This window comes from Arachis duranensis, chromosome 10, assembly GCF_000817695.3.
Source record: "Arachis duranensis cultivar V14167 chromosome 10, aradu.V14167.gnm2.J7QH, whole genome shotgun sequence".
Classification (NCBI taxonomy): Eukaryota; Viridiplantae; Streptophyta; class Magnoliopsida; order Fabales; family Fabaceae; genus Arachis; species Arachis duranensis.
This window is the reverse complement of record NC_029781.3, coordinates 1,809,504-1,831,940: the sequence shown is the minus strand read 5'-3', so window position 1 is coordinate 1,831,940 and position 22,437 is coordinate 1,809,504. Positions and strand designations below refer to the sequence as shown.

Here is a 22,437-nt window from a genome sequence, read left to right as displayed (position 1 = left end):
TAATTGTTGCAAACATCTAGGCATACAAAATTTGCTAAAACCGTATAAATCATGCTCCATAATTTTTACCCATTATTGGATCAATGTATTTAGGAGGAATGTATGTCGAAATCCATGAGCAAATTCAATATAAAGTTATTCATGAAAAATGTAACCATGTGTTTACATGCATAAACCAAATATATAAAGTTATAAACTATGTAGCTTGTTTCTCTGCTTTGCATCTTGTTATGGCAGTTAAAAGGCTTAAATTAAAGCACTGTCTGAAATTGTTGACAGAAGCATATACGGTGTTGTGAAGTGCGGTTTGGGTTTGGAAAATTTATTGCATGCCATTGGCAACAAGTTTAGCATTACATCATCTGCCCTTCTGATCTTTCCAACCCTCTGAGTCCAAATTTAAGAACTGGGTCCCCATCCCTTTGAACCCACAGTGATGTCACCTTCAAATCTATTTGAGTACACTATCATAAATCCTAATATTATATTAATACAACTTAGATCTTTTTTCTTCCACACACAATAATCAAAATTTTATGATATTACAATCTTAAATAAATAAATCAATTTAAAATCATCTAAAGATTTTATATATCTTTTCAATATAAAATCACTGTGTATTCAAACCAATACTAATGAGGTTAGAATAGTATAAAAAAACACCCACAATTTTGAAAAATAAAAGGGGATAATGAAAACAAAAAAGGGTTCACAATCAGCGAGTGCAAGAGGAAATGTGGTGAAAGCGGTGATCATAAAAACTGTGTTGATTTTTGAAGCTCATGAGTCATGATGCTCAACAGTCAACGACCCATAGGTACAACTTCCATTAATTCTGTGTTAATGAGTTTCAACGCATGCTCACGTGCCGTTGGCGTTAACTCCTCCGTCATAAAAAATCAAAATTAAATGACGCCGTTAGTTTGCTTCTTCAATATTCATTCCTTCCCACTTCACTATACCTATAACCGCCAACTGTCCCACCATATAACACCAACATCACTACCCTCTTTCTTTTCCTTTTCCCATTCCTCTCATCTCACTCACTCTCACTCACCACTCCCCTGCGCCGTATAATATAATACCACACGAGATTATTGAGCTTAATTAACGAACTCATCATGAACCCCTTCTTTTACAGATTCTTGATTCTCCTTGCTCTGTTTTCTCTCGTGGAATCTTCTTCATCATGCAGCAGCAACAATAGAGACCACGAGCTTGTCTTAAAAGCCTTCCAATATGTCTCTGGATTCAAACCTTCATGGTTCCAAACAACACACCAACCTTCTTCTTCTTCTTCTAACTGTTCGGTACAAGAGTCATCTCCCATTATTAAGAACATAGAGCTTCCTTCAAGAAACTTAAGCGGCAATATCTCATGGAGCTACCTAAAGAACATGTCAAACCTGCAAGTTCTCGATCTCTCCGGAAATTCCCTGCAAGGCCAAGTATCAAACATGTTGTGGGCAACTCCAAACTTGTTAGTAGTAAACCTCTCCAGAAACAGGTTCGGAGGAACCATTGCTTTCAACCAACTCACAACCGTTTCATCATCGCTTCAAGTTCTGAACCTCTCACACAACAGGCTCACCAATCAGGTTCACCTCTCCGGTTTCACAAACCTCAAAACCCTCGACCTTTCTCACAACCACCTTGGAACCTTACCTTCGGGGTTCCAGAACCTCAAAAAACTCCAACACCTCGATCTCTCTAACTGCAACATCGAAGGACCAGTGAAACAAGTCTCTTCCCTTCACTCACTCACCTACCTCGACCTCTCTAACAACACGTTGAATGGAACCTTCCCTTCAGATTTCCCTCCATTGAACACCATCAAGTTCCTCAACATCTCACACAACAACTTCATCAAATCCACAGAACTAAGCCCAAACAAGTACAAGAAGTTCGGCCAATCGGCGTTCATAAACGCCGGCAACAACTTCCACTTGAACTTCAACGCATCCAACCTCCATTCAAAGAAGCAACACCACCAACCACCAATGCAACCAACTAATAACAAACACCACAAGCACAAGTCAAAACACAAAACCGTTTTGCTTGTGGCGGCATCGTGTGCTTCAGGGGTAGTTTTGGTATTGTCGTTGAGCGCGTGCATGTTACGGTGTTACTGTAGGAAGAAGGAAGAGGCGAAGAGGAACAAGTGGGCCATATCGAAACCTGTAGCGTTGACGAGCATCAAGATGGAGAAATCAGGGCCGTTCGCCTTCGAGACGGAGTCAGGGACGTCATGGGTGGCTGACCTGAAAGAACCGTCGTCGGCCGCCGTCGTGATGTTCGAGAAGCCGTTGATGAGTTTGACTTTCAAGGACTTGATGAGTGCCACGTCACACTTCGGTAAAGACTCACAGCTTGCTGAGGGTAGATGTGGGCCCGTGTACCGAGCTGTTCTACCAGGAGATATCCACGTGGCAATCAAGGTTTTGGAAAACGCAAGAGACGTTGATCACGATGACGCTGTCAACATCTTCGTTGACCTCTCCAGGCTGAAGCACCCTAACCTCTTGCCCCTCTCCGGTTACTGCATTGCAGGTACTCTCATTCAATGCATTTCACGGGATGGAAAACTGGATATTCAATTCACGAATGTACTTTCCAATTTCCATACTAGGGTTCAATTGAATTTAGCGCAAAAATATTAATGATTAATTGTTGTTTGTGAAATTGAAGGGAAGGAGAAGCTGGTGATGTATGAGTTCATGTCAAACGGGGATTTAGGTAGGTGGTTACACGAGCTACCAACGGGTGACACCAACGTGGAAGATTGGAGTGGTGACACGTGGGAGATTCAAAACGGTATCGCGTCACATGAAAAGATGGCTTGGCCAACACGACACCGTATCGCCGTTGGTATGGCGCGTGGTCTCGCATTCCTCCACCACGCCGGATCCAGGCCTGTCGTTCACGGCCACCTGGTAACATCTAATATTTTACTCTCTGATGACTTCGAACCACGAATCGCTGATTTCGGGTTGAGGAAATTCGGGCAGGAACAGAACGCGCCGAATTGCAGCACCGAGACTGACGTGTACTGCTTCGGTGTGGTGCTGATGGAGCTTCTGACGGGACGGCATGGCACGGCGGAGACAGTGGTGTCGGTGAGGAAGCTTGTTAGGGAGGGCCACGGTGTTCGCGCGTTGGATGAGAGGCTCGGATTCGGTGACTCAGAGGCTGAGATGGTGGAGAGCCTCCGAGTCGCGTATCTTTGCACCGCCGAGTCGCCGGCGAAGAGACCCACCATGCAGCAGGTCTTGGGTCTTCTCAAGGACATTCATCCGAGTGGCGGACTCGACTGTTACTATAGGAGGTGGCAAAATTGGCAATTGAGTTTTTGAATTTTGTAGTATTTATTATGATTATGATTATAAAAATGTATAGGAAAATTTTCGACGTACATCGATACATAATAATTTTTAATTGTTGATTTTAATTATAAAAAATAGTTAAAATTTATCGAAATACCAATATACTTGGAAGCTTTTTAAATGTATATAGTGCAAAAAACAAAAAGGTTGAGGAAAACAGTTGGACAAAATTAAGTGGGGGTAGGAGGGGAAGCTTGGAATGGTGAGATAATGTGTAATGAATAATAATGAAGTGGGGGAAGTGTGGTGTGTGTAGTATTCTTCTTTTTGGGTGAGCATGTATGAAGGCAGAGAATCCCACTTATTACTTGTCTCTTCTAATAGGGCCTTCCATCATTTATTCTTTACCTTCTTTTTCTGTCTATTTTATTTTTTCATTTACTATATACTATACTTTACTTTAATGTTTTTTTTTTCCTTTTCTTTTTTATTTTGTTTTATTCTCTTTCACTTTGTTCTTTTTAGCTTTGTTCTATACTTCTATTGTTAGTTTATTTTCTTCTCTCTTTAGTTACGGAATATCCCCTTCCCTAAAAGAAACAAAGATGGGTAGATGAGATTAGATACAACTATATTTATATCTTTAATAATGTGCATGCGTAGCTACTATTTGCTGCTTGTGAGTAGTTTTTTGCTTTATTATAGAAAATAAAGGAGAACCATGTGCGTTGTGTGTTATACCGTCATGGCTAGGACCAGGTTGTGGCTCTTTAAATAGTGTTAATTTGAGTGACCTTTGATTTTATGGTAGGTAATTAAGGCTATTCTATTTTTGATTTGTCTACATACTCTTGTACGTTAATTCCATCAACGTGGGTCAATGAGTGACATGGGATCTCGTATTGCTTTGATTATTTTAGCATGCTTAAGATGTCAAGTTTTGAATGATTTCGATTGACTTATCTCATTGAGGGATCTTTCACACATTATTGCCAATATGGAAAAAGATCACCAACACATAGAAAATTTCAATGTAGTGTTCTGTTCTGCATGAATTATTCAAGTGATATTTGTAATAGTAGATTGTTGAGCTAACATATGCATTTTTTTGTATTCTATGATGACCTTTGTCACAATGAAAAAAACTCGGGTAATCAGTTGTCTACCTACTAACAAATGGAAAGTAGTGATGATTATAAAAAGAGAAAGTATAGGAGCCAATGGCCTAAGCGTACAATGTGTACAATAGATGTTTAGAAAGTATTAGAGATATGACTATTAGTGTTACATTGTCCTATTAGGTTACGCTTTTAGGGTGAGTGGTTTTATGACATGGAATTAGAGTTCTAGATCCGAACATGAGATGTTTATTATCTTGGTATCTGAATGGTTATTCTGGATAGTATGGGATGTTCATTTTATTCATATACCAAAGATTTAATCCATTGTATACATTGTATGCTTAGGCCATTAGCTCAATTTGTAAAATGTTTTTGGAAAAAAAATATTTCATAAAAAATACTATTTTCTAATATCAATAACTAATACTTTAGGACACTTGTTAATAGGACTATATATTTAATTTAAAAGCTCCATTTACTATGCATTATTCTATTTTCTATCATATTATTTCTTCTTATTCTAGTCACAATTAATTAATTACCTAGAGACATAGAAGGTGTTCTACGTTGGTTAAGTTCGTTAATGCCTCTTGTGTTCCTCCTCAGAGTTAATGCCCCCAGCGAGTCTCTCATGCTTAGATTTCAATCCGAATCTGGTTTTGATGGGAACAATAACATACTGTGGACTATAACACTTTGATCTTTGATGTTTTATACCACTTATATCTTCTCCTAATAATTATTTACAATAGTATATTGCAGTACATAATTTTCTCTTTTATATATCTTTACAATGTGACATAAATTAAAGGGAAGTATTAAGGTTTTAATCCTGATTTCATTATCTTTAACTTTTGATGTAATTATCCTACTCTTGTTTCAAACTTTAAATCTTTATGATACCTTTAACATTATTTTAATACAATGTGTGTATATATGCATGGTGATGAAGAAACGGATTTGTATTATCTGCATGAGCAAGCTTATAAGGTGCACGTCAATATCAACTTTACTTGCAGCTGCTTCAATTCAAAGTTGGTCTGCCAGCTGCTATATTTCCGCGTTTTTCTTATCCACATGATGGATGAAAATTCTTGAGCCTGACATTACAATTACAATAGTCCCATCCCATTAATGCTAATAAATTAAATTAGGCTGACACAGAGAAATGTAAAACCTTAGCTTCCACGTTCCTTGTCTATTTCGTACTTTATAAATAAAAAGTTGGATAACATTTTTTCTACCAAGATATTCTTTCTGCATGATCGGCTTATTATAACTAGTGAAATAGTGAAATACTATAGTAGCCATGACAATGTTATAAATCACAAGAAAAATTTCTACTATTGGTTCTAATTAAATTTCTTGCAACACACGTTATGTGGATGCTTTTTCAGTTTCTTTTACCTTTAGCTTTTACACAAGTGTTGCCAATATTGCTACAAATATGAGTCATGGTTATTATTGTCACTTTACTATTTTGCTGAAAGTTTAATGTTGTTTTTGAGCTTACCCTATTTGAAAACTCAGTAATGGTTTCGATTAAAGCTGTTATTGTGTCCAGAGATAGATTTAGATTTCCGTCCTTGTCAGTAAGAATTGAGTTAGTTCCGTATTCCACAAATCCTTTAGACCTTAAAGTAGAGACAAAAGGGTGTGCTTCTAGTATTCTTACATGTATGTACATAACTGATGGAGTTGGGTAATACAAATCTTGTGGTCATTTAATTCATCCTAACTCCATCCATATATAAAGCGATAGATTTAACGTATATTTGGGTATAAGTATATGTGTATGTATAATTTAACTTATTTTTAATATGTATTTTGTATTTTAAGATATATTCTTATTTTTATGATTGATTTTAGTGGTTATCATACAAATATTATAAGAGAAGGAGTTAAATAATTATTAGGAAATAGGAACCGAGGGATATATACATGGAAGCATTAGAAGTTAGAACCATACATTTTTTTTAATTTTTTTTTGATTTCTCACGGTATTCCCCTAATTCGACAGGTTAAAGACTAATTCGTCGCGGATCTGAGCTCCATTTAAGGGTCTGTCGCTGGCCAATGGGTTGCTGCATGCACAAGGCGAGATTCGAACTCTCGACACTTGCTTAAACGGACTTGTGAGCTGACCATTCGACCAACCCAAGTTGGTTTTTATTTTAGAGAAAGTATAGGGAGCCAATGGAATGTTTGTACAATGTGTACAATAGAGATTTAAGAAATATTAGAGATATAATCATTAATGTTACTTTTTTTCATCAACTGAAATTTTTGAGATGATTGGTATATTGTACACTTAAACCATTGGCTCCCTAGCACTAGCCTTTTATTTTATTATTTAACCAGGGGATCATAATAACTGGATTGCTTCTAACATTTTTTTTGTTGCTGTTGTCAGTTTATAGGCTCTCAGGCCCAAAGGATTTGTTAGTTGAGATTGTTTAAAAATGGGCTCATTGTCCAGGCTGAAAGAAAATGGGTTCATTATATTGGGCTAAACTCCAATATTGATTCTTACACCAAGAACAAGAAACACCGGTTTGATCGGGTCGGGTCTGACCGGCCCACCCATAGAAAAAAAAAGGAACCCCTGTGTTTTCGAATTTCGATTCATCATTTGCATCTGTGTTGAGTCTTTCTTTGGTTCTTCCTGATTCAACCTTTTTCCATCTTTTCTGGTTCCCTCCTAATTCCAATTTTCTCGTCTCAAATTCCCTTCACTCGCAGCTCAACAACACTTCCCTGTCACTCGATTTCAACCCTTCACAGGAAACAAGCCCTTCATTTGTTCCCTCGCCGGAACCCTAGCTTCTGCCAATGGCATCCAAGAAGAAGCAATCTGAAGGTATAGCCTTATTGTCCATGTACAACGACGACGGAGACGACGATATGGAGGACGCCGAAGAAGATGAAGAAGATAACCAAGAGATAGGTATGCGCCACGAGCAGAACGAGGACGCCGCCGCCGGAGGATTCGCTGCGGAGGTAAATTTGACCGCCACCGACACGGATAGAATGGCAGGGATTGATTCAAGTAACGAGGGAGTTGCGGACGAGGTGTCCACGCCGGCGGAGAAGCGCAGGTTTGGAACTCCAACGCCGCAGCGTGTTAACACAAACATGGTAATTTCGCCGCCGCAAGATCAACGAGGGGTAGCGGTGCTGCCGTCGGATTCGACGAGGAGCGGGAGAGGAAAGCTTACTATAGTGGACTATGGCCATGACGAAGTTGCAATGTCACCTGAGCCTGAGGTACACTCCTTTTGTAGAATCTTATGTTTTCTCTTCGGTTTTTTTGGAAGTGAGAATGATGGGTGTGTTTGTTGCCAATGATTGCAGGAAGGAGAGATAGGAGGTAGTGTTCGAGTCATGTATGGGGACCAGCTTAATTTGACCAATGGTAAGTGAAATATGATATTACAATGATGATTGAAATCCGATGAAACTTGTATGATACTTATGATAAATCGTGATTGAAATGCATCTTTATGCATTTAACTCATGCTTAGAATGCGGTGTAATTTGGGATGGGAAGAGTAGCAATCCTGTATTCGAATTTCAGTCTTGAGAAGATGATATTGCTTGATTTAATTTTTATTCAAATACAGTACAATTGCTAGTTTGCTACATGTTCATTTCTCCTGCCTCTAACTTACTACCCTCTGTAACATGTAATTGCAGGTGATTTGCTAGATAGAACACCATCTGGAGCAGTTCACGTTATGACACCTAGCAATCAAGCAAACACTCCTCAATTATCTGAGCAGTTGAAATCTGATACAATGAATGATGATGCCATGATTGGACCTGATGATGCAGAACCTGGAGAAGCAGGTCAAGATGAGCAAAAAGCTGAAGACCCATTGGATAAATTTCTCCCTCCTCCACCAAAAGCAAAATGCTCAGAGGAACTGCAAGTAAGTTTTGTTACAGCATTTGAATATTATCAACAGTTGAATACCATTTTAATAGATTGTAAAGTAGCATTCAATAAGTTAAGTAAATCACTTAGCTTGTCTTGTGTGCTGGTTTGATGTTGGATTTAATTGTAAGTTCCCTCAATTTTTTGAGCAAGAGCATTCTTTGGTATTGATTTAGCAATCCATGGTTTCTATTTGCCTCAATCAAATACCTTCTGTTAATAATTAGAGGGTTCTATTTTGTAGATCTTTTACCTCAGTTTTATACTATCTAGACATTAATATTTTCTAGTGGATGCCCCCTTCTCTTCTCAGTACTATCCCTTAAAAGTTGGCTGTAATTCTGTAATTACAGATTCTTTTTCGATTGCAGAGAAAAATAAATAAGTTCTTGGAGTATAAGAAGGCTGGAAAAAGTTTTAATGCCGAAGTTCGCAACAGAAAGAACTATCGAAATCCTGACTTCTTATTGCATGCAGTGAGGTATCAAGAAATTGACCAAATAGGATCTTGCTTCAGTAAAGATGTATTTGACCCTCATGGATATGATTCAAGCGACTTCTATGATGAAATTGGTCAGTAACTGCTGCTTCTCTCCTTATTTCCTGACTGTTATTTGCCATGTTAGTCTACATTTTACTCTTTTCCATGATTTTGTTAAATTTATCATGCATACTATTTTACTGTCTGGACCATAGTAGTTAAGCTGTGATAGTGGCATGGTGCAGCTGAGTGAACAAACCGCAAAGATGCTATGATGGTATAGCAGATCATAGAGCGGCAGTGCACCCAAGATTGTAGATACCCTGTAAATAATCTCTGATACACATTAGTTCTTAAAAGTCAACTACTTGTTATCAATACTATAAATCTGCACTACTAAAAACCTTGGCGCATCTGCTCATTTTGCTGCTATTGGTTACCTTGGTCTGTAGATGTCTGTCTACATTTGTTGGTTCCGACGGCTTGCGTGTTAGGCCATAATAGGTTGTTTATTCCAAGCTGGCAGTGTGTTTAAAGTATTTAATGATGTTAAAATCCTTTTTTAACTGTCAGAATGTGTTTTGCTTGCACTACAAATACATTAGAGGTTATCTTTTGGGCTGCAATGCAGCACTACCTTTTATAGTAATTATGATACTCTTGATGAAGTATAATTTTATCAGATTAAGTATGTAATGTTAACTTCAAGAGATGAGGCCTTCTAGATTTCTCTATTATTTTTTTGGTTGTCAATTTTTCTTGGTCTTGACTTGGCAAACTGAATATTTGCTAGGTTTAGGCTTTAGTTCTTGGCATGTCTATATTTTGGCTTCCCTCTCTGAGCATCTGTTTTTAATATTTTTCCAATCTCATCTATTTTATTTCTCTTGATTTTGCAGCAAATACTGGTTTTTCTATTTTTAACTTCTATTTGTTTTTCGGTGCCTTAAATGAACAAACAGAGGCTGACATGAGGCGTGAAAGTGAAAGGAAAGAACATGAGAAGAAGAAAGCACAGAAGATGGAATTTATCGCTGGGGGAACACAACCGGGAATTGTAGCAGCAGGTGCTCCCAGAATTGGCTTGCCTGTTGCAGGTCCAGAAACCTTCTAGATGTTTTGTGCAATAGTGAAGCTTTTTCTTAGGTGTCATTTTTCATATATTTATGATGTTATCTTATAGTGCTTTTATGATATTGTTTTTGCACAGGTGGTTCTGCTGTGGCTGCAAGTGGTTTGGTGCCACCTATAGCTGACTCTATTAATCGGGATGGTAGACAGAACAAAAAATCAAAATGGGATAAGGTATTCATCTAAACTTTGCAACTGCAACTTCAGGGACATTCTTAATTGGCTCATTGTGCTAACAAAATTTTAGTGAATGATTTTGTTCCAGGTGGATGGTGATCGAAAAAATCCTCTGCCCTCTGTGGGGCAGGATTCTGTATCCACTGTTGGGGCTCATGCAGCAATTCTATCTGCTGTTAATGCTGGCAGTGGGTACATGCTATTTGTGTAAGTACATAAACAACCTTGAATTTTATGCGTTGTATTTATGTATCTTGATTCCAGTTTGGCATTTGTTCAATCATATAGAGGAGAGAGGAGGGGGGACTAGAATAGATGACATATGAAAGCTAACGAGAGAGAGAGAGCCACAAAACTAACAAGAGAAGACAACATGTGATTGATACAGTGACGGGTGTTTTTGTTGAGCAGGCAGCAAAAACGGCGAGAGGCAGAGGTGAAAAGATCTACTGAAAAGAGGTCGGAGATAAGATCGTGAACCATCGATTTTACTAAGACTGTGTATAACTAAAAAGTTGTGGGTTGAACATATTTCAGCATAACATTTTTGTCTGTTAATCAACTTTGGCAATGATCACTGGCACTGTATATTTTTTAGAATGGAAGGAATTTTTTTACTGAAGCATGCTTTGATGCCTTTTTAAATTTTAATCTATGTAGCAGTGCAGAAATTAATTGGTTTAATGCTTCCTAATTTTATTAGTTGACTACCTTTGTCATCAGTTTACTCCAATAGTTTTTTCATATTCGTCGTGAACTTTGTACTAGATATGTACATGAATCTAGGTTTGGGCTCAAATATGTCTCTATGCTGAATGTATTTGTAACTTGAGTAAAATTTAGTTTGAAGTAAAAAATGTATTCTGGACTAGTAAATTTATCGGCTATTGTATTGAAGAAGAAAAAATATGACAAATGAAGAACTCGGTTACGACTTATGATTGACTTGATAATGTATGTTTTCTAGTTATTATTGTGTTGATGTTATCTCAACACCCAAGAATGATGCCTCTTGTTAACATGAATATTAGATGTTTGTTAAGGATAACAAAGTTCCAAATTTAATTTAGGAGCATGGATTTAGTTTTCCGTGGGAGGCATTACAAATTATTAGTAAAGTTATGCTTAACATTATTCCATACCGTTAGAAGTGCGAACTCAGGTGTTTCTTTTATAGAATGTAGGGGTTGATAGTAATAATATTCAGCCTGCCTTAAACAATGTTATATTCACGTGTTAGTTAAATTCATAATATTGTTCTGTTAATAAAAACCGCTACCCGATATTAAGAAGCTAGAAAGTGTTGGTGGCACCGAGCTCAGAGGTGGTTGGAGTGAATCATTGGTTGCAGTAATTGGGCAAATAAATAAATAAACAGTAAATACATTTTACGGGAAACGAGGTTGGACTTGGGGTGCAGTCCAGTTGAAAATGTGCCACTTGCTTTCTGCTCTCCAGCTATTCCTTCATTCATGAAACTCACCTTCCTACACTCGTGTTTTTACCATAATTAAATATGACCTGACCACCTTAAATATAATGTGAAGTTGTTTAGTGAATAATATATCTTTTTTTTTTTCAAAATAATGATTAACACTAATGATGTTGGTTAAAATATTAAATGATGCTTTGTGCAGCCAAGCTTTTTGTTGTCGTTATTGGGTGGATGCATGAAATTGTCCATTGGTTCCTAACATTGCCTCATTTTGATGTACTATGCATGTGGGACCTTATACGGAAACAGTTCACGGAATCAATCACGGTTGCATTGCATCTTTTATTGTTTGTTTTTCTTTGGGGGATGGTGCCTATAATTTTTGTATTTAAAAGTAAAAATAGAAAAAAAATGAGATTTATTCTTTTATTTTTGAATTTTATGTCTAAAATTTAGACACCATAAAAACACCTTTTTGTGGAAAGCTGAAAGTCAAATTCGACTTTTGCCATGTGATACGAAAATGTACCAAGAACAAACCATTTTAATGTTAGAGATACCATACAAATTAGTGAAGTGAAATCATACAAATTATATTATTTTGATATAATATACACCAAATTTAACTTAATGCATCAGAGCATTTTACTAGGTAGGGGACCCCATATGCCATATTCATTGCAAGATCCTTATATCAACATCTATTCAACATTCCAATCTTGTTCATTTGTGATATTATCTGGCAACTTCGGCTTCCATTCAATTCAACCATCAAACACTTTTGGTCAGCATCCACATATATAAACTCCTCAGAATCGTCATTTTCTTGCTTCTTTTCACTAATTAGCCAGGCCCATTCATAGAAAGTTGCATGAAAAAGGAAAGAAAAAGAAAAAAAAGTGTTTCTCTTCATATAAAATAATAGAATCTTACATTTCTTTTCTTAATTAATATTATTGTCACAAAGCTAGCACTAAGGTTGTTCCTTTTATGACTTAGTAATGATTTCTTGGTTGTTAATGGGATATACATATACTAAGGAAATGAAGCCTCTAGAGATAGATAACATAGGATGCATCATATTTCCCTTCATAAAGATGGCTTACTAGGTCTATTACCTTTTTCATGATGAGGGATGCAAACACATCATAGTTCTTGAGAAAATAAATGTCACTTGCTACCTCTCTTCATCAATCAAAATTTCCTCTATAAATATTTAAAGAAAAGGACAAATGATTTTTTGGTACGTAGATATTTAAGTATTTGAGGATTTAAAAATATATTTAATTTTTATCTCTTCAAAATTTGGATATATCGATCCTTGAATCTAATTTGTTTAATTTTAAAAACTCTCTCATGTATATATCTGTATCAATCAGGTCAGTACAACAGGAGTCACATATGATTTTTTCGTTGAATCTGATAGACCCAAGTGAACATAAGGGATTAATATGTCTAGATTTTAAAAATATTAGACTTAAATGTATTTTTAAATTTTCGAAAACTTAGATATCTACTGATAAAAAAGTCAAGAATCTATTTATCCTTTTCTCAAATATTTATTTAAAGGTACATGTCAATGCAGACAAATTAAAGTGCTTTGGATATTCTCTAACAAAAGTTTGTTGATTTAATTTTATTTGTATTTTTAACTTCCTTTAACATGCTTAGCGTTTTAATAATTTAAGTGCACAGCATTACATATATTTAAATAAAATAATAAGAATATGACAAGCTTCAAGGCCTTATTATCACAAAGCATAACTCCAGATTTTGTGGATTGTTTTCCTCGACCACAGAACATTATTAGATAACACAAAGCATAACTCCATATTTTTGTTTTCTATATTGAAATAAAACACACTTTGTTTACCAAAAAAATAGCTCACTCTTCACTGTTGTCTTTATCACTAGAAGAATAAATCAATTCGGTGTAAGATACCAAGACGTACGTGCGTGCGTATAAAAGGAAAGTAATTTAGTCTTTTTTTATTAATTACGAATAAATGACCATTTGTATTTATGAAAGATAAAAATGCTGACATATGTATCATATTAAATTGAAACTGAATTTGTATTTTCGTGTGACAAAAATATCCTGTCTTTTGGAGGATTGGAGTGCATGTAGAGTACTTTTGTCACATAGAGACATCTTGCGTGATACAAATTTAGTTTGTATCTAATGTTGAATACTTATATCAGAATTTTCATCTTTTATGGATACAAATGATCATTTATTTTATTAATTATTAACTACTAATATAAAAATCAAAAGTAAAGTGATGTATTGAAGTGTTGAAGACAGTGCAATTTCTCTTGTTACTCAGTTGCTGTGCTGTGTTCTCAGTTCTCACTAACTACTCTCTGTGTCTCTTCAAGACTTCAACTGCGCATTCTCTCTCTTTTCTCTGTCTCATCTCTCTCTCTCTCTCTATCTAGTCTCTTTTCTTTCTGCTATTCAACTTCATAGTTCATACATTGACTCTACTACACTACTGCATTCTCTTCCACTCCCTCAGTTCTCTCACATTTTCATCTAGTTCTCTGTCTCTCTCTCTCAAGCTGTTCTTCTTTTTTGTCCATCATTAGCAACAAGGTTTTTGAGGAAGAGAAGAGTTACAAGCTGTGTCAGAGATCATGGAAGCTTCTAAGCCAGAAGAGATAAACCACCCACCAATGGACCAGCTTCAAGGCTTGGAGTACTGTATAGACTCAAACCCATCTTGGGGTATGCAAAGCTTTCACCTTTCCTCAACTACATTTTCAGTTTCAGTTTCTGTGACCATTTTGGTTTTCCGTGACAGTCATATATTTGCTTCTAAACTGTTAACAGTGGAGTCAATAGCTCTTGGTTTCCAGCATTATATTCTGGCTTTAGGAACTGCTGTCATGATTCCTTCATTCCTTGTGCCTCTGATGGGAGGAAGTGATGTAAGCCATTCCATGCTTCCAACTCTTTTTTCTTTCTGCATCTTCAAAACTTCATTTTTTGTATTTATTCTGAGAACTTCTTGTGTGCTTGGGCACATTTTTTCCCTGCTTCAGTTGCACTTACAACTACTCATTCTCATTTTTAATGTTAAAAAAGTGTATATTAGTTATAAACACTTTTAAAATTTGCATTAAATATGCTTTACAGGCTTTTCTTATTCTGAATTTCTGATGATATTATTTGATATCAGGAAATCCCTAGGAAGTAAAGTTTTTTCTTTCTTTTTTGTCCAGTTTTTCATTGTATTGAAATTATATATTTGGATTTTGTCATCATCTGCTAAATCAAAATTGACTCATTGAGCTGGTTGGGCCCCACAGAAGAGAAAATTTTGTATAGACTGAAAATGAAATTACGTTGGCTTATTTTTCGTCTGCATTGGCCTAAATGGGGAATTGATGTTTCATACAACGGTTCAGGATGATAAAGTTAGGGTGATTCAGACACTGCTTTTTGTTGAAGGGATTAATACATTGCTACAGACACTCTTTGGAACCCGGTTACCAACAGTGGTAGGAGGATCTTATGCATACATGGTCCCCATTATATCTATAATCCATGATTCATCACTTGTGAAGATACAGGACCCTCATTTGGTTTGTACATGTCTCTACTCTTTGGTCATAATGTTTTTCCCTTAAGTTCATTTATAAGTTGATGGTCCTATTTATTATGTTGAAATTATATCTTAGTTCCTTTAAAATGTGAGTTTAAGCATTCAAATTTGAAATTTGCCTTGAATTTATCATGTCTATGCTCCATGTCTGCATAAATTAATACTCTTTCATTGATTTCCAGAGATTTCTTAACACAATGAGAGCAGTCCAAGGTGCAATGATAGTAGCATCAAGTATACAAATTATTTTGGGTTTTAGTCAATTATGGGCCATTTGTTCTAGGTTGGTAAAAATTCTTCTATATGAAACGCATAGATATTCTTGTATTTGAAGAATGAAGCTTTTATATCATTACTGTATTATCCTTCCTCTTTTCTTTCAGGTTTTTCAGTCCACTTGGAATGGCTCCAGTGATTGCATTAGTTGGTTTTGGATTATTTGACCGAGGTTTCCCTGTGGTATATATATATATATATAACAATAACTCATGTGTCAACAGTACTTGTTATCTGACTATACAAGAAATTTAAGACTCTCTCTTTCTGTCTAACATTGTTTGTTGTTTTGAATCTTCTTTCAGGTTGGACATTGTGTTGAGATTGGAATTCCCATGTTAGTTCTGTTTGTAGCCTTCTCTCAGGTACTACTCAAATTCAATTTCATTATGTCAATGTAGAGTATTTTCTATACATTCGAATTTGGTAAAGTATAATAATTGTGTTACAATATTTGTGTTACAAAAACTCCGCCTATGTTACACTTGCGGTACATAGCCGGTCCCAAGCCCGGATAAAGGAGGAAGGTTGTGTTAGGTCTTCGGCAACCAACATAAAAATATAGTCGAACCCCTATGACATGAATAATAATTGTGTTACAATATTTTCATTATGCAGTACTTGAAAAGCTTCCATACCAGACAAATACCAATACTAGAGAGGTTTGCACTACTTATATCAACCACCATCATTTGGGCATATGCACATCTCTTAACAGCAAGTGGAGCATACAAACACCGCCCGGAACTAACCCAACATAATTGCAGAACAGACAGAGCCAATCTTATTTCTTCTGCTCCATGGTTAGTGCATAAAACATCTCTCCCACATTAGAAATTAGTTGCAATGAGAAGCTTGATGAGCAATTGCCATTAACTCTTGAACATTGTTTCTTGCAGGATAAAGATCCCATACCCTCTTGAGTGGGGTGCTCCTACATTCAATGTTGGTCATGCTTTTGCAATGACAGCTGCAGTTTTAGTCTCCTTAATTGAGGTATTGTATTTAAAGATGACAGTTCATACCGAAATTCGACTCTTAACAATTTATATTAATACTTCAATTCGTGTTCCTCATTTGTAGTTAAAGTTTGTGATTTATGTTCTACTAAAGCTTTATGATGTCTTGGAATTTCTAATATCATGTTCATATTCTATATCAATACTCGAGCTTCATAGTTGACTAACTAAATTAGGAAAAACCTTTCACAGTCAACTGGGGCATACAAAGGTGCATCAAGACTGGCAAGTGCAACACCACCTCCTTCACATGTTCTAAGCCGTGGTATTGGCTGGCAGGGAATTGGAATACTGCTAAATGGACTTTTTGGAACAGCAACTGGTTCATCAGTTTCTGTGTAAGTGCAATTCTTCATGTTCCTAGTTTCCAGTTTCACTATTATAGGACACAAATTTGATTCTCCTAGGATCATGACAGAGAGAATGTGGGACTCCTTGGAAGCACTCGCGTTGGAAGTCGAAGGGTCATTCAAATTTCAGCTGGCTTTATGATATTCTTCTCAATGTTAGGTGAGTAGTAAACTGTGGGGCAACATTAGTCTTAACTAAATTTACTTTGACAGTTTATTTCATGATTTTTACTTACAAAGCACAATATACCTCTTCAGGAAAATTTGGAGCTTTCTTTGCATCAATACCCTTACCTATTTTTGCAGCTGCACACTGCATTCTATTTGGTCTTGTTGGTGAGTATAAGCTATAACCGTTTAATTCATTTCACCTTCGATTTTGTTGGAGCCTATCTATGCTTCATTCGTCTATCTTTTGATGACAATTGCTCTTTGTATGTTTCAGCTTCTGTGGGACTATCATTTCTGCAGTTCACTAACATGAACTCATTGAGGAACCTCTTTATTACTGGTGTTGCCCTTTTCTTAGGACTTTCCATTCCTGAGTATTTCAGAGAATACACTGCCAAGGCCCTTCATGGACCTACTCATACAAAGGCTAGATGGGTGAGTCTGTTTTTCCATCCATATTATTATATTAAAAATTGTCCAGAGACTTGAAAATTTGAAAGTTGTCTTCTCAAAACATTAACTAAGTGCTATCATGGTGATATATTGACATGAACTAAATACTGTCATGAAGATTTCTGTTCTAGCTATGCATCTTCTGCTTCTATTTGTGATGGCTTGTGCTTGACACAACCTAAAAGCATGTCATTCTTTATGAGAAATGTTACTAATTCTCATTCCTTTGTTTTCTTTTTTCAGTTTAATGATTTCCTTAATACTATATTCTTCTCTTCACCAAGTGTTGCATTGATTATTGCTGCATTCTTGGACAACACACTTGATTACAAGGATAGTGGAAAGGATAGAGGAATGCCATGGTGGGCCAAGTTTAGATCATTCAAAGGAGATACCAGGAATGAAGAATTCTACACCCTCCCTTTCAACCTCAACCGGTTTTTCCCTCCATCTTAAGAAGAAAGTTCTATCTTAAAAGGAAGATGTAAAAGGAAAAGCATCATTCCCAGAGGGTTGTATATGTTTTGGTGTGACAATTGTGTATTACTGAAAATTTTTGTGAAGTAAATTATTGTCAGTTTATCTTAGACCTCTTTCTCACCTATTTTGGAAAGAGTTGTTAAAGCAAGTCAAGAAGATTGAAATGATAAACTACTAGTTCGAATTAAGTTTTAAATTAGCAAACATTAAAAGATTAACTTGGATAAAATTCTGAGAGAAATTCTGTATTAGCACTCTACACTCATTAAAGCTAAAATAAAAAATAAAATCCAATAAGCCATCCTATATCAGTCTTACAAGTATTTCATTTTTAACTTTTTTTTTTAATTTATAATTTAAGCAAGTCAGCTTCTTGCTTGACTTTGATCTATTGGAATTTACTTATTTACTGTCAAAAACTTTTAACAAAAAGAAACTGTAAAAGCTTTAAATTTTCAGTCTTTGACTGGTAAAAAGACTTCCTTGAACCAAGTAAAGTTCTTGAAAAAAAAAGTATTCATTTTGTTATAGTTTCAAGTATAAATGAATGTGAATTAGCTTTGATGAAATACATCTAATTTGTTGTGATAAGTACTGATGTGGATGCCCATTTCCTATGAAACTCTATTTACTAAGGATGACTATATTAAATGTAGTTTGAAAATGTTTGAAATGAATCCATTTACAAGACAAATGGAAATAAATGAAAGTTGAAAGTGGTATCATTCTTCATGTATAAATAGCAAGCATCATCGTATGCTTTTACATAGCAATAAAATCCTCTTCCTCTCTTTATACTTTCTCCTCCCTCTTAATACGCTTCTAATATATCAAAGTAGTAAATATATAAGTTTCTATTATATTGTGATAAGTAATAAGAAATCTATTCCCTCTTTATGTTACAATCAAATATTCTTCTCTTTATATTTGTACTACAATTCTTTCTCTTCTTTTATTTTATAAGTATTTTAAATTCTATTTTCTATTACTCTTTACATATAATATTAATAGCAATATTAACTATCTTTATTATATTGAGATAGTAACAATAAACAAATGCAATTCTCTCTCTCTTTATTTTTAATACTTTTTTCTATCTTTGTATATATATACACATTACAACATATAATATTATTATATATACATAAATTATTATTGAGCTAATTATTTTAATAATAGAGTCTTCTATTTATACATCTTTATTTTATATATATCTTTTATTTTACAACAATAACTATATTTTAACATGTTTATTTATATTTTATTTATTATTTTATTATAAAACGATTTTTTCGGTTTAACCACGGTCGAACCGGTTGAACCTATAAACCAGTGAACCAGTAGTTAGAACGGTTCGGTGATCGGTTCGGTTTTCAGAACCTTGGCTGTAAGCGACAAAGCTAGGTTATGGCTAGATTCTCAGCCTAAGAAAAGCCTAGAATCTCGGGAAAAGGTGGTCAATGCATTCTTGACCATGTTCTTTCCACCTCAGAAGCTGAGCAAGCTTAGGGTGGTAGTACAGACCTTCAGGCAGAATGAGGGTGAATCCCTCTATGAGGCCTGAGAGAGCTACAAGCAATTAATCAGAAAGTGCCCCCTAACATGATTTCAGAGTAGACCATGTTAGATATCTTCTATGATGGTCTCTTTGAATTATCCAAGATGGCTTTAGACCACTCTGCTGGTGGATCACTTCACTTGAAGAAAATGCCTAAAGAGGCACAAGAACTCATTGACATGATTGCTAACAGCCAATTCATGTACTCTTCTGAGAGGAGTCCTGTAAATAATAGGGTAGCTCAGAAGAGAGGAGTATTGGAGATTGATACTCTGAATGCCATGTTGTCTCAGAATAAGATCCTGACCAACAGGTCAACATGATCTTCCAACATCTGACAGGATCACAAGCTGCAGCTGACAGCACTCAAGAAGCCTCCTATGAAGGAGATGCATATGATCCAGATCAACCCATGATAGATGAGGTTAACTATTTGAAAAATCCCAACAATGAGACTTATAAAAATACCTACAACCCATCATGGAGGAATCATTCCAACTTTTTCTTGGAGGGATCAATAGAAGCCTCAGCAAGGCTTCAATAACAATCAAGGTGGAAGAACCAGAATAGGTTTAATAATAAACCATTCCCATCTTCTTAGCAACATATAGAGACTATTAGGCAGAGCCTCTTTGACTTAGCCACTATAGTCTCCAATCTCTCTAAAACTACTCATAGTTTCATCACTGAAATAAGATCCTCTATCGGGAATTTGTGATGTGCGGAAAACGATCCGACACAAAACTCACCAGCAAGTGCACCGGGTCGCATCAAGTAATAAAACTTACGGGAGTGAGGTCGATCCCACAGGGATTGAAGGATTGAGCAATTTTAGTTTAATGGTTGATTTAGTCAAGCAAACAAGAGTTGATTTGAGTGATTTGTATCCGGCAGAAGCTAAATTGCATGAAATTTAAAAGGAAGAGGGATAATTGCAGTAATTTAAAGAGAACAGGAAGTAAAGAAGCTGAATCTTAAAGTGCAAGTAATATAAATTGTAGAAACTTAGATTGCAAGAAATGTAAATGACTAAAACTTAAAGTGCAAGAAATGTAAATTACTTGAATTATAAAAGGAATTGGGAATTGGGATTGCAGAAATTAAACAGAGAAAAGTAAAATCAAACAGTAGAAGAGTAGAAGATGGACTCAAATTAACCGGATCTAAAACGAAAATGAAAATGAACTTGGAGAAGCATTCGATCAAAGAAATTAAAATGGAAACCGGCAGATCTCAGGACCCAAGAGATAGACGCATCTTCGAGATGGTCACATGTGTGCTTATTATCTTCTCACAACCTGGCGTTTGCGAGATTACTGGCTCAAATTATTCGATTAAAAGCACAATTTCCAGAAAATCCAATTAAAGCAATTCGTCTTGATAATGCTGGTGAATTTACTTCCCAAGCTTTTGATGCTTATTGTATGGCTAATGGAATAAGTGTTGAACATCCAGTAGCTTATGTTCACACACAAAATGGGTTAGCAGAATCACTTATTAAACGCCTCCAATTGATTGCTAGACCCTTACTTATGAGAACAAATCTCCCAACTTCGATTTGGAGGCATGCTATTTTACATTCCGCAGCACTTATTCGTTTGAGGCCAACGAGTTACTATCAGTTCTCTCCTATGCAATTAGCATTTGGCCAGCAGCCAAATATTTCCCATTTAAGAATATTTGGGTGTGTGATATATGTTTTCATTGCACCACCTAATCGCACCAAAATGGGACCCCAAAGAAAATTGGGGATATATGTTGGATATGATTCTTCCTCTATAGTGAGGTATCTTGAGATACAAACTGGTGATGTGTTTAAAGCCCGGTTTGCGGATTGTCATTTTGATGAATCAAAATTTCCAACATTAGGGGGAGAGAATAAGCTTCCTGAAAAGGAACTTAATTGGAATGCATCATCGTTGATGCATTTAGATCCTAAATCAGGGCAATGTGAACTAGAAGTTCAAAAGATTATACATTTGCAAAGAATAACAAATGAATTGCCTGATGCATTTTTCGATATAAAGAGGATAACCAAATCTTATATATCACCAGAAAATGCCCCAATTTGAATTGATGTCCCAGTAGGACAAGTAGCCACTGAAGCAAATTCACGCCAGAAGCGTGGCAGGGCGGAAAATGCCCCAATTCGAATTGATATCCCAGTAGGACAAATAGCCACGGAAGCAAATACACGCCAGAAGCGTGGCAGGCCTGTCGGTTCCAAAGATAAAAATCCTCGAAAGAGAAAAGAGGTAAATAATATTCCTGTTGAAAAAGACATAGTAGAGACACCTGCAGTTGTCCAAAATTCTGATATAACGCCAAAAGACGTTCAGGTACCTGAAAATTGTGAAAATGACGAGATCTCGATAAATTATGTCTTTACAGGAGAGAAATGGGACCGGAATAAGACAATTGTCAATGAAATATTTGCATATAATGTGGCATTAGATATCATGCATGAAAGTAAGGATCTTGAGCCAAGATCAGTTGAAGAATGTCGACAAAGAAATGATTGGCCAAAATGGGAAGCAGCCATGAAGGCTGAATTAGACTCACTTGCAAAACGTGAAGTTTTTGGACCTGTAGTCCGTACACCTGAAGATGTAAAACCTGTTGGATATAAGTGGGTATTTGTGAGAAAACGAAATGAGAAAAATGAAGTAGTGCGCTACAAAGCCCGACTTGTGGCACAAGGTTTTTCACAAAGGCCTGGTATAGATTATGAAGAAACGTATTCCCCTGTAGTGGATGCGATAACATTGCGTTATTTGATCAGTTTATCTGCATATCATAAACTGCATATGCATTTAATGGATGTGGTAACAGCCTACTTATACGGCTCATTAGATCGAGATATCTATATGAAAGTCCCTGAAGGACTAAAGATATCTAAACCATCCAATGAATATTC

The 22,437-nt window shown here is 35.9% G+C and overlaps 3 protein-coding genes across 9 annotated transcripts in view; all 3 read left to right on the top strand.

Moving 5' to 3' along the window:
• Nucleotides 1–868: 868 nt before the first annotated feature.
• Nucleotides 869–3,353, top strand: LOC107468375 (calmodulin-binding receptor kinase CaMRLK-like). Its single transcript, XM_016087660.3, has 2 exons — nucleotides 869–2,550; nucleotides 2,689–3,353. Exons 1-2 carry the CDS (start codon nucleotides 1,122–1,124, stop codon nucleotides 3,351–3,353), a joined length of 2,094 nt encoding a protein of 697 aa, XP_015943146.1. The 5' UTR covers nucleotides 869–1,121.
• A 3,730-nt stretch (nucleotides 3,354–7,083) lies between these two features.
• On the top strand, nucleotides 7,084–10,792 carry LOC107468344 (uncharacterized). Of its 4 annotated transcripts, none has more exons than XR_001587974.3 (8): nucleotides 7,084–7,711; nucleotides 7,799–7,859; nucleotides 8,141–8,376; nucleotides 8,753–8,954; nucleotides 9,825–9,959; nucleotides 10,073–10,167; nucleotides 10,241–10,377; nucleotides 10,582–10,612. XR_001587974.3 is itself a non-coding variant. In XM_016087614.3 (8 exons), the coding sequence occupies exons 1-8, from the start codon at nucleotides 7,277–7,279 to the stop codon at nucleotides 10,646–10,648; spliced, it is 1,350 nt and encodes a 449-aa protein (XP_015943100.1). In that variant the 5' UTR covers nucleotides 7,084–7,276; the 3' UTR covers nucleotides 10,649–10,792. The 4 variants fall into 4 exon arrangements, 2 of the variants coding, with proteins under 2 accessions (XP_015943100.1, XP_015943102.1); XR_001587973.3 differs by lacking the exon at nucleotides 10,582–10,612 and adding an exon at nucleotides 10,459–10,477; XM_016087614.3 differs by having other exon boundaries at nucleotides 10,259–10,377; nucleotides 10,582–10,792.
• A 3,237-nt stretch (nucleotides 10,793–14,029) lies between these two features.
• Nucleotides 14,030–22,437, top strand: part of LOC107468360 (nucleobase-ascorbate transporter 2) — a 10,274-nt gene continuing 1,866 nt past the window's right edge. For 2 of the 4 annotated variants that reach the window (XR_008003725.1, XR_008003726.1), the window contains exons 1-13: nucleotides 14,030–14,333; nucleotides 14,439–14,536; nucleotides 15,017–15,193; nucleotides 15,396–15,496; nucleotides 15,597–15,672; nucleotides 15,795–15,854; nucleotides 16,108–16,292; nucleotides 16,389–16,485; nucleotides 16,701–16,846; nucleotides 16,927–17,018; nucleotides 17,117–17,194; nucleotides 17,304–17,464; nucleotides 17,726–17,994. Coding sequence is in view for 1 of the 4 variants with exons in the window: in XM_016087638.3 (XP_015943124.1) it covers nucleotides 14,243–14,333; nucleotides 14,439–14,536; nucleotides 15,017–15,193; nucleotides 15,396–15,496; nucleotides 15,597–15,672; nucleotides 15,795–15,854; nucleotides 16,108–16,292; nucleotides 16,389–16,485; nucleotides 16,701–16,846; nucleotides 16,927–17,018; nucleotides 17,117–17,194; nucleotides 17,304–17,464; nucleotides 17,726–17,938 (1,575 nt within the window). In the remaining 3 variants the exon portion in view is untranslated. Of the gene's footprint in view, nucleotides 14,334–14,438; nucleotides 14,537–15,016; nucleotides 15,194–15,395; nucleotides 15,497–15,596; nucleotides 15,673–15,794; nucleotides 15,855–16,107; nucleotides 16,293–16,388; nucleotides 16,486–16,700; nucleotides 16,847–16,926; nucleotides 17,019–17,116; nucleotides 17,195–17,303; nucleotides 17,465–17,725; nucleotides 18,070–22,437 lie in introns of those variants that run through there. The other 2 variants (XR_008003724.1, XM_016087638.3) reach the window with 2 other exon arrangements.

Coding starts and splice junctions, on each gene's coding strand:
- LOC107468375 (XM_016087660.3), top strand. CDS start 1,122: ATGAACCCCTTCTTTTACAGATTCTTGATTCTCCTTGCTCTGTTTTCT. Junction 2,551..2,688: donor CTCCGGTTACTGCATTGCAG/GTACTCTCATTC, acceptor GTGAAATTGAAG/GGAAGGAGAAGCTGGTGATG.
- LOC107468344 (XM_016087614.3), top strand. CDS start 7,277: ATGGCATCCAAGAAGAAGCAATCTGAAGGTATAGCCTTATTGTCCATG. Junction 8,955..9,824: donor CGACTTCTATGATGAAATTG/GTCAGTAACTGC, acceptor ATGAACAAACAG/AGGCTGACATGAGGCGTGAA. Junction 9,960..10,072: donor AATTGGCTTGCCTGTTGCAG/GTCCAGAAACCT, acceptor GTTTTTGCACAG/GTGGTTCTGCTGTGGCTGCA.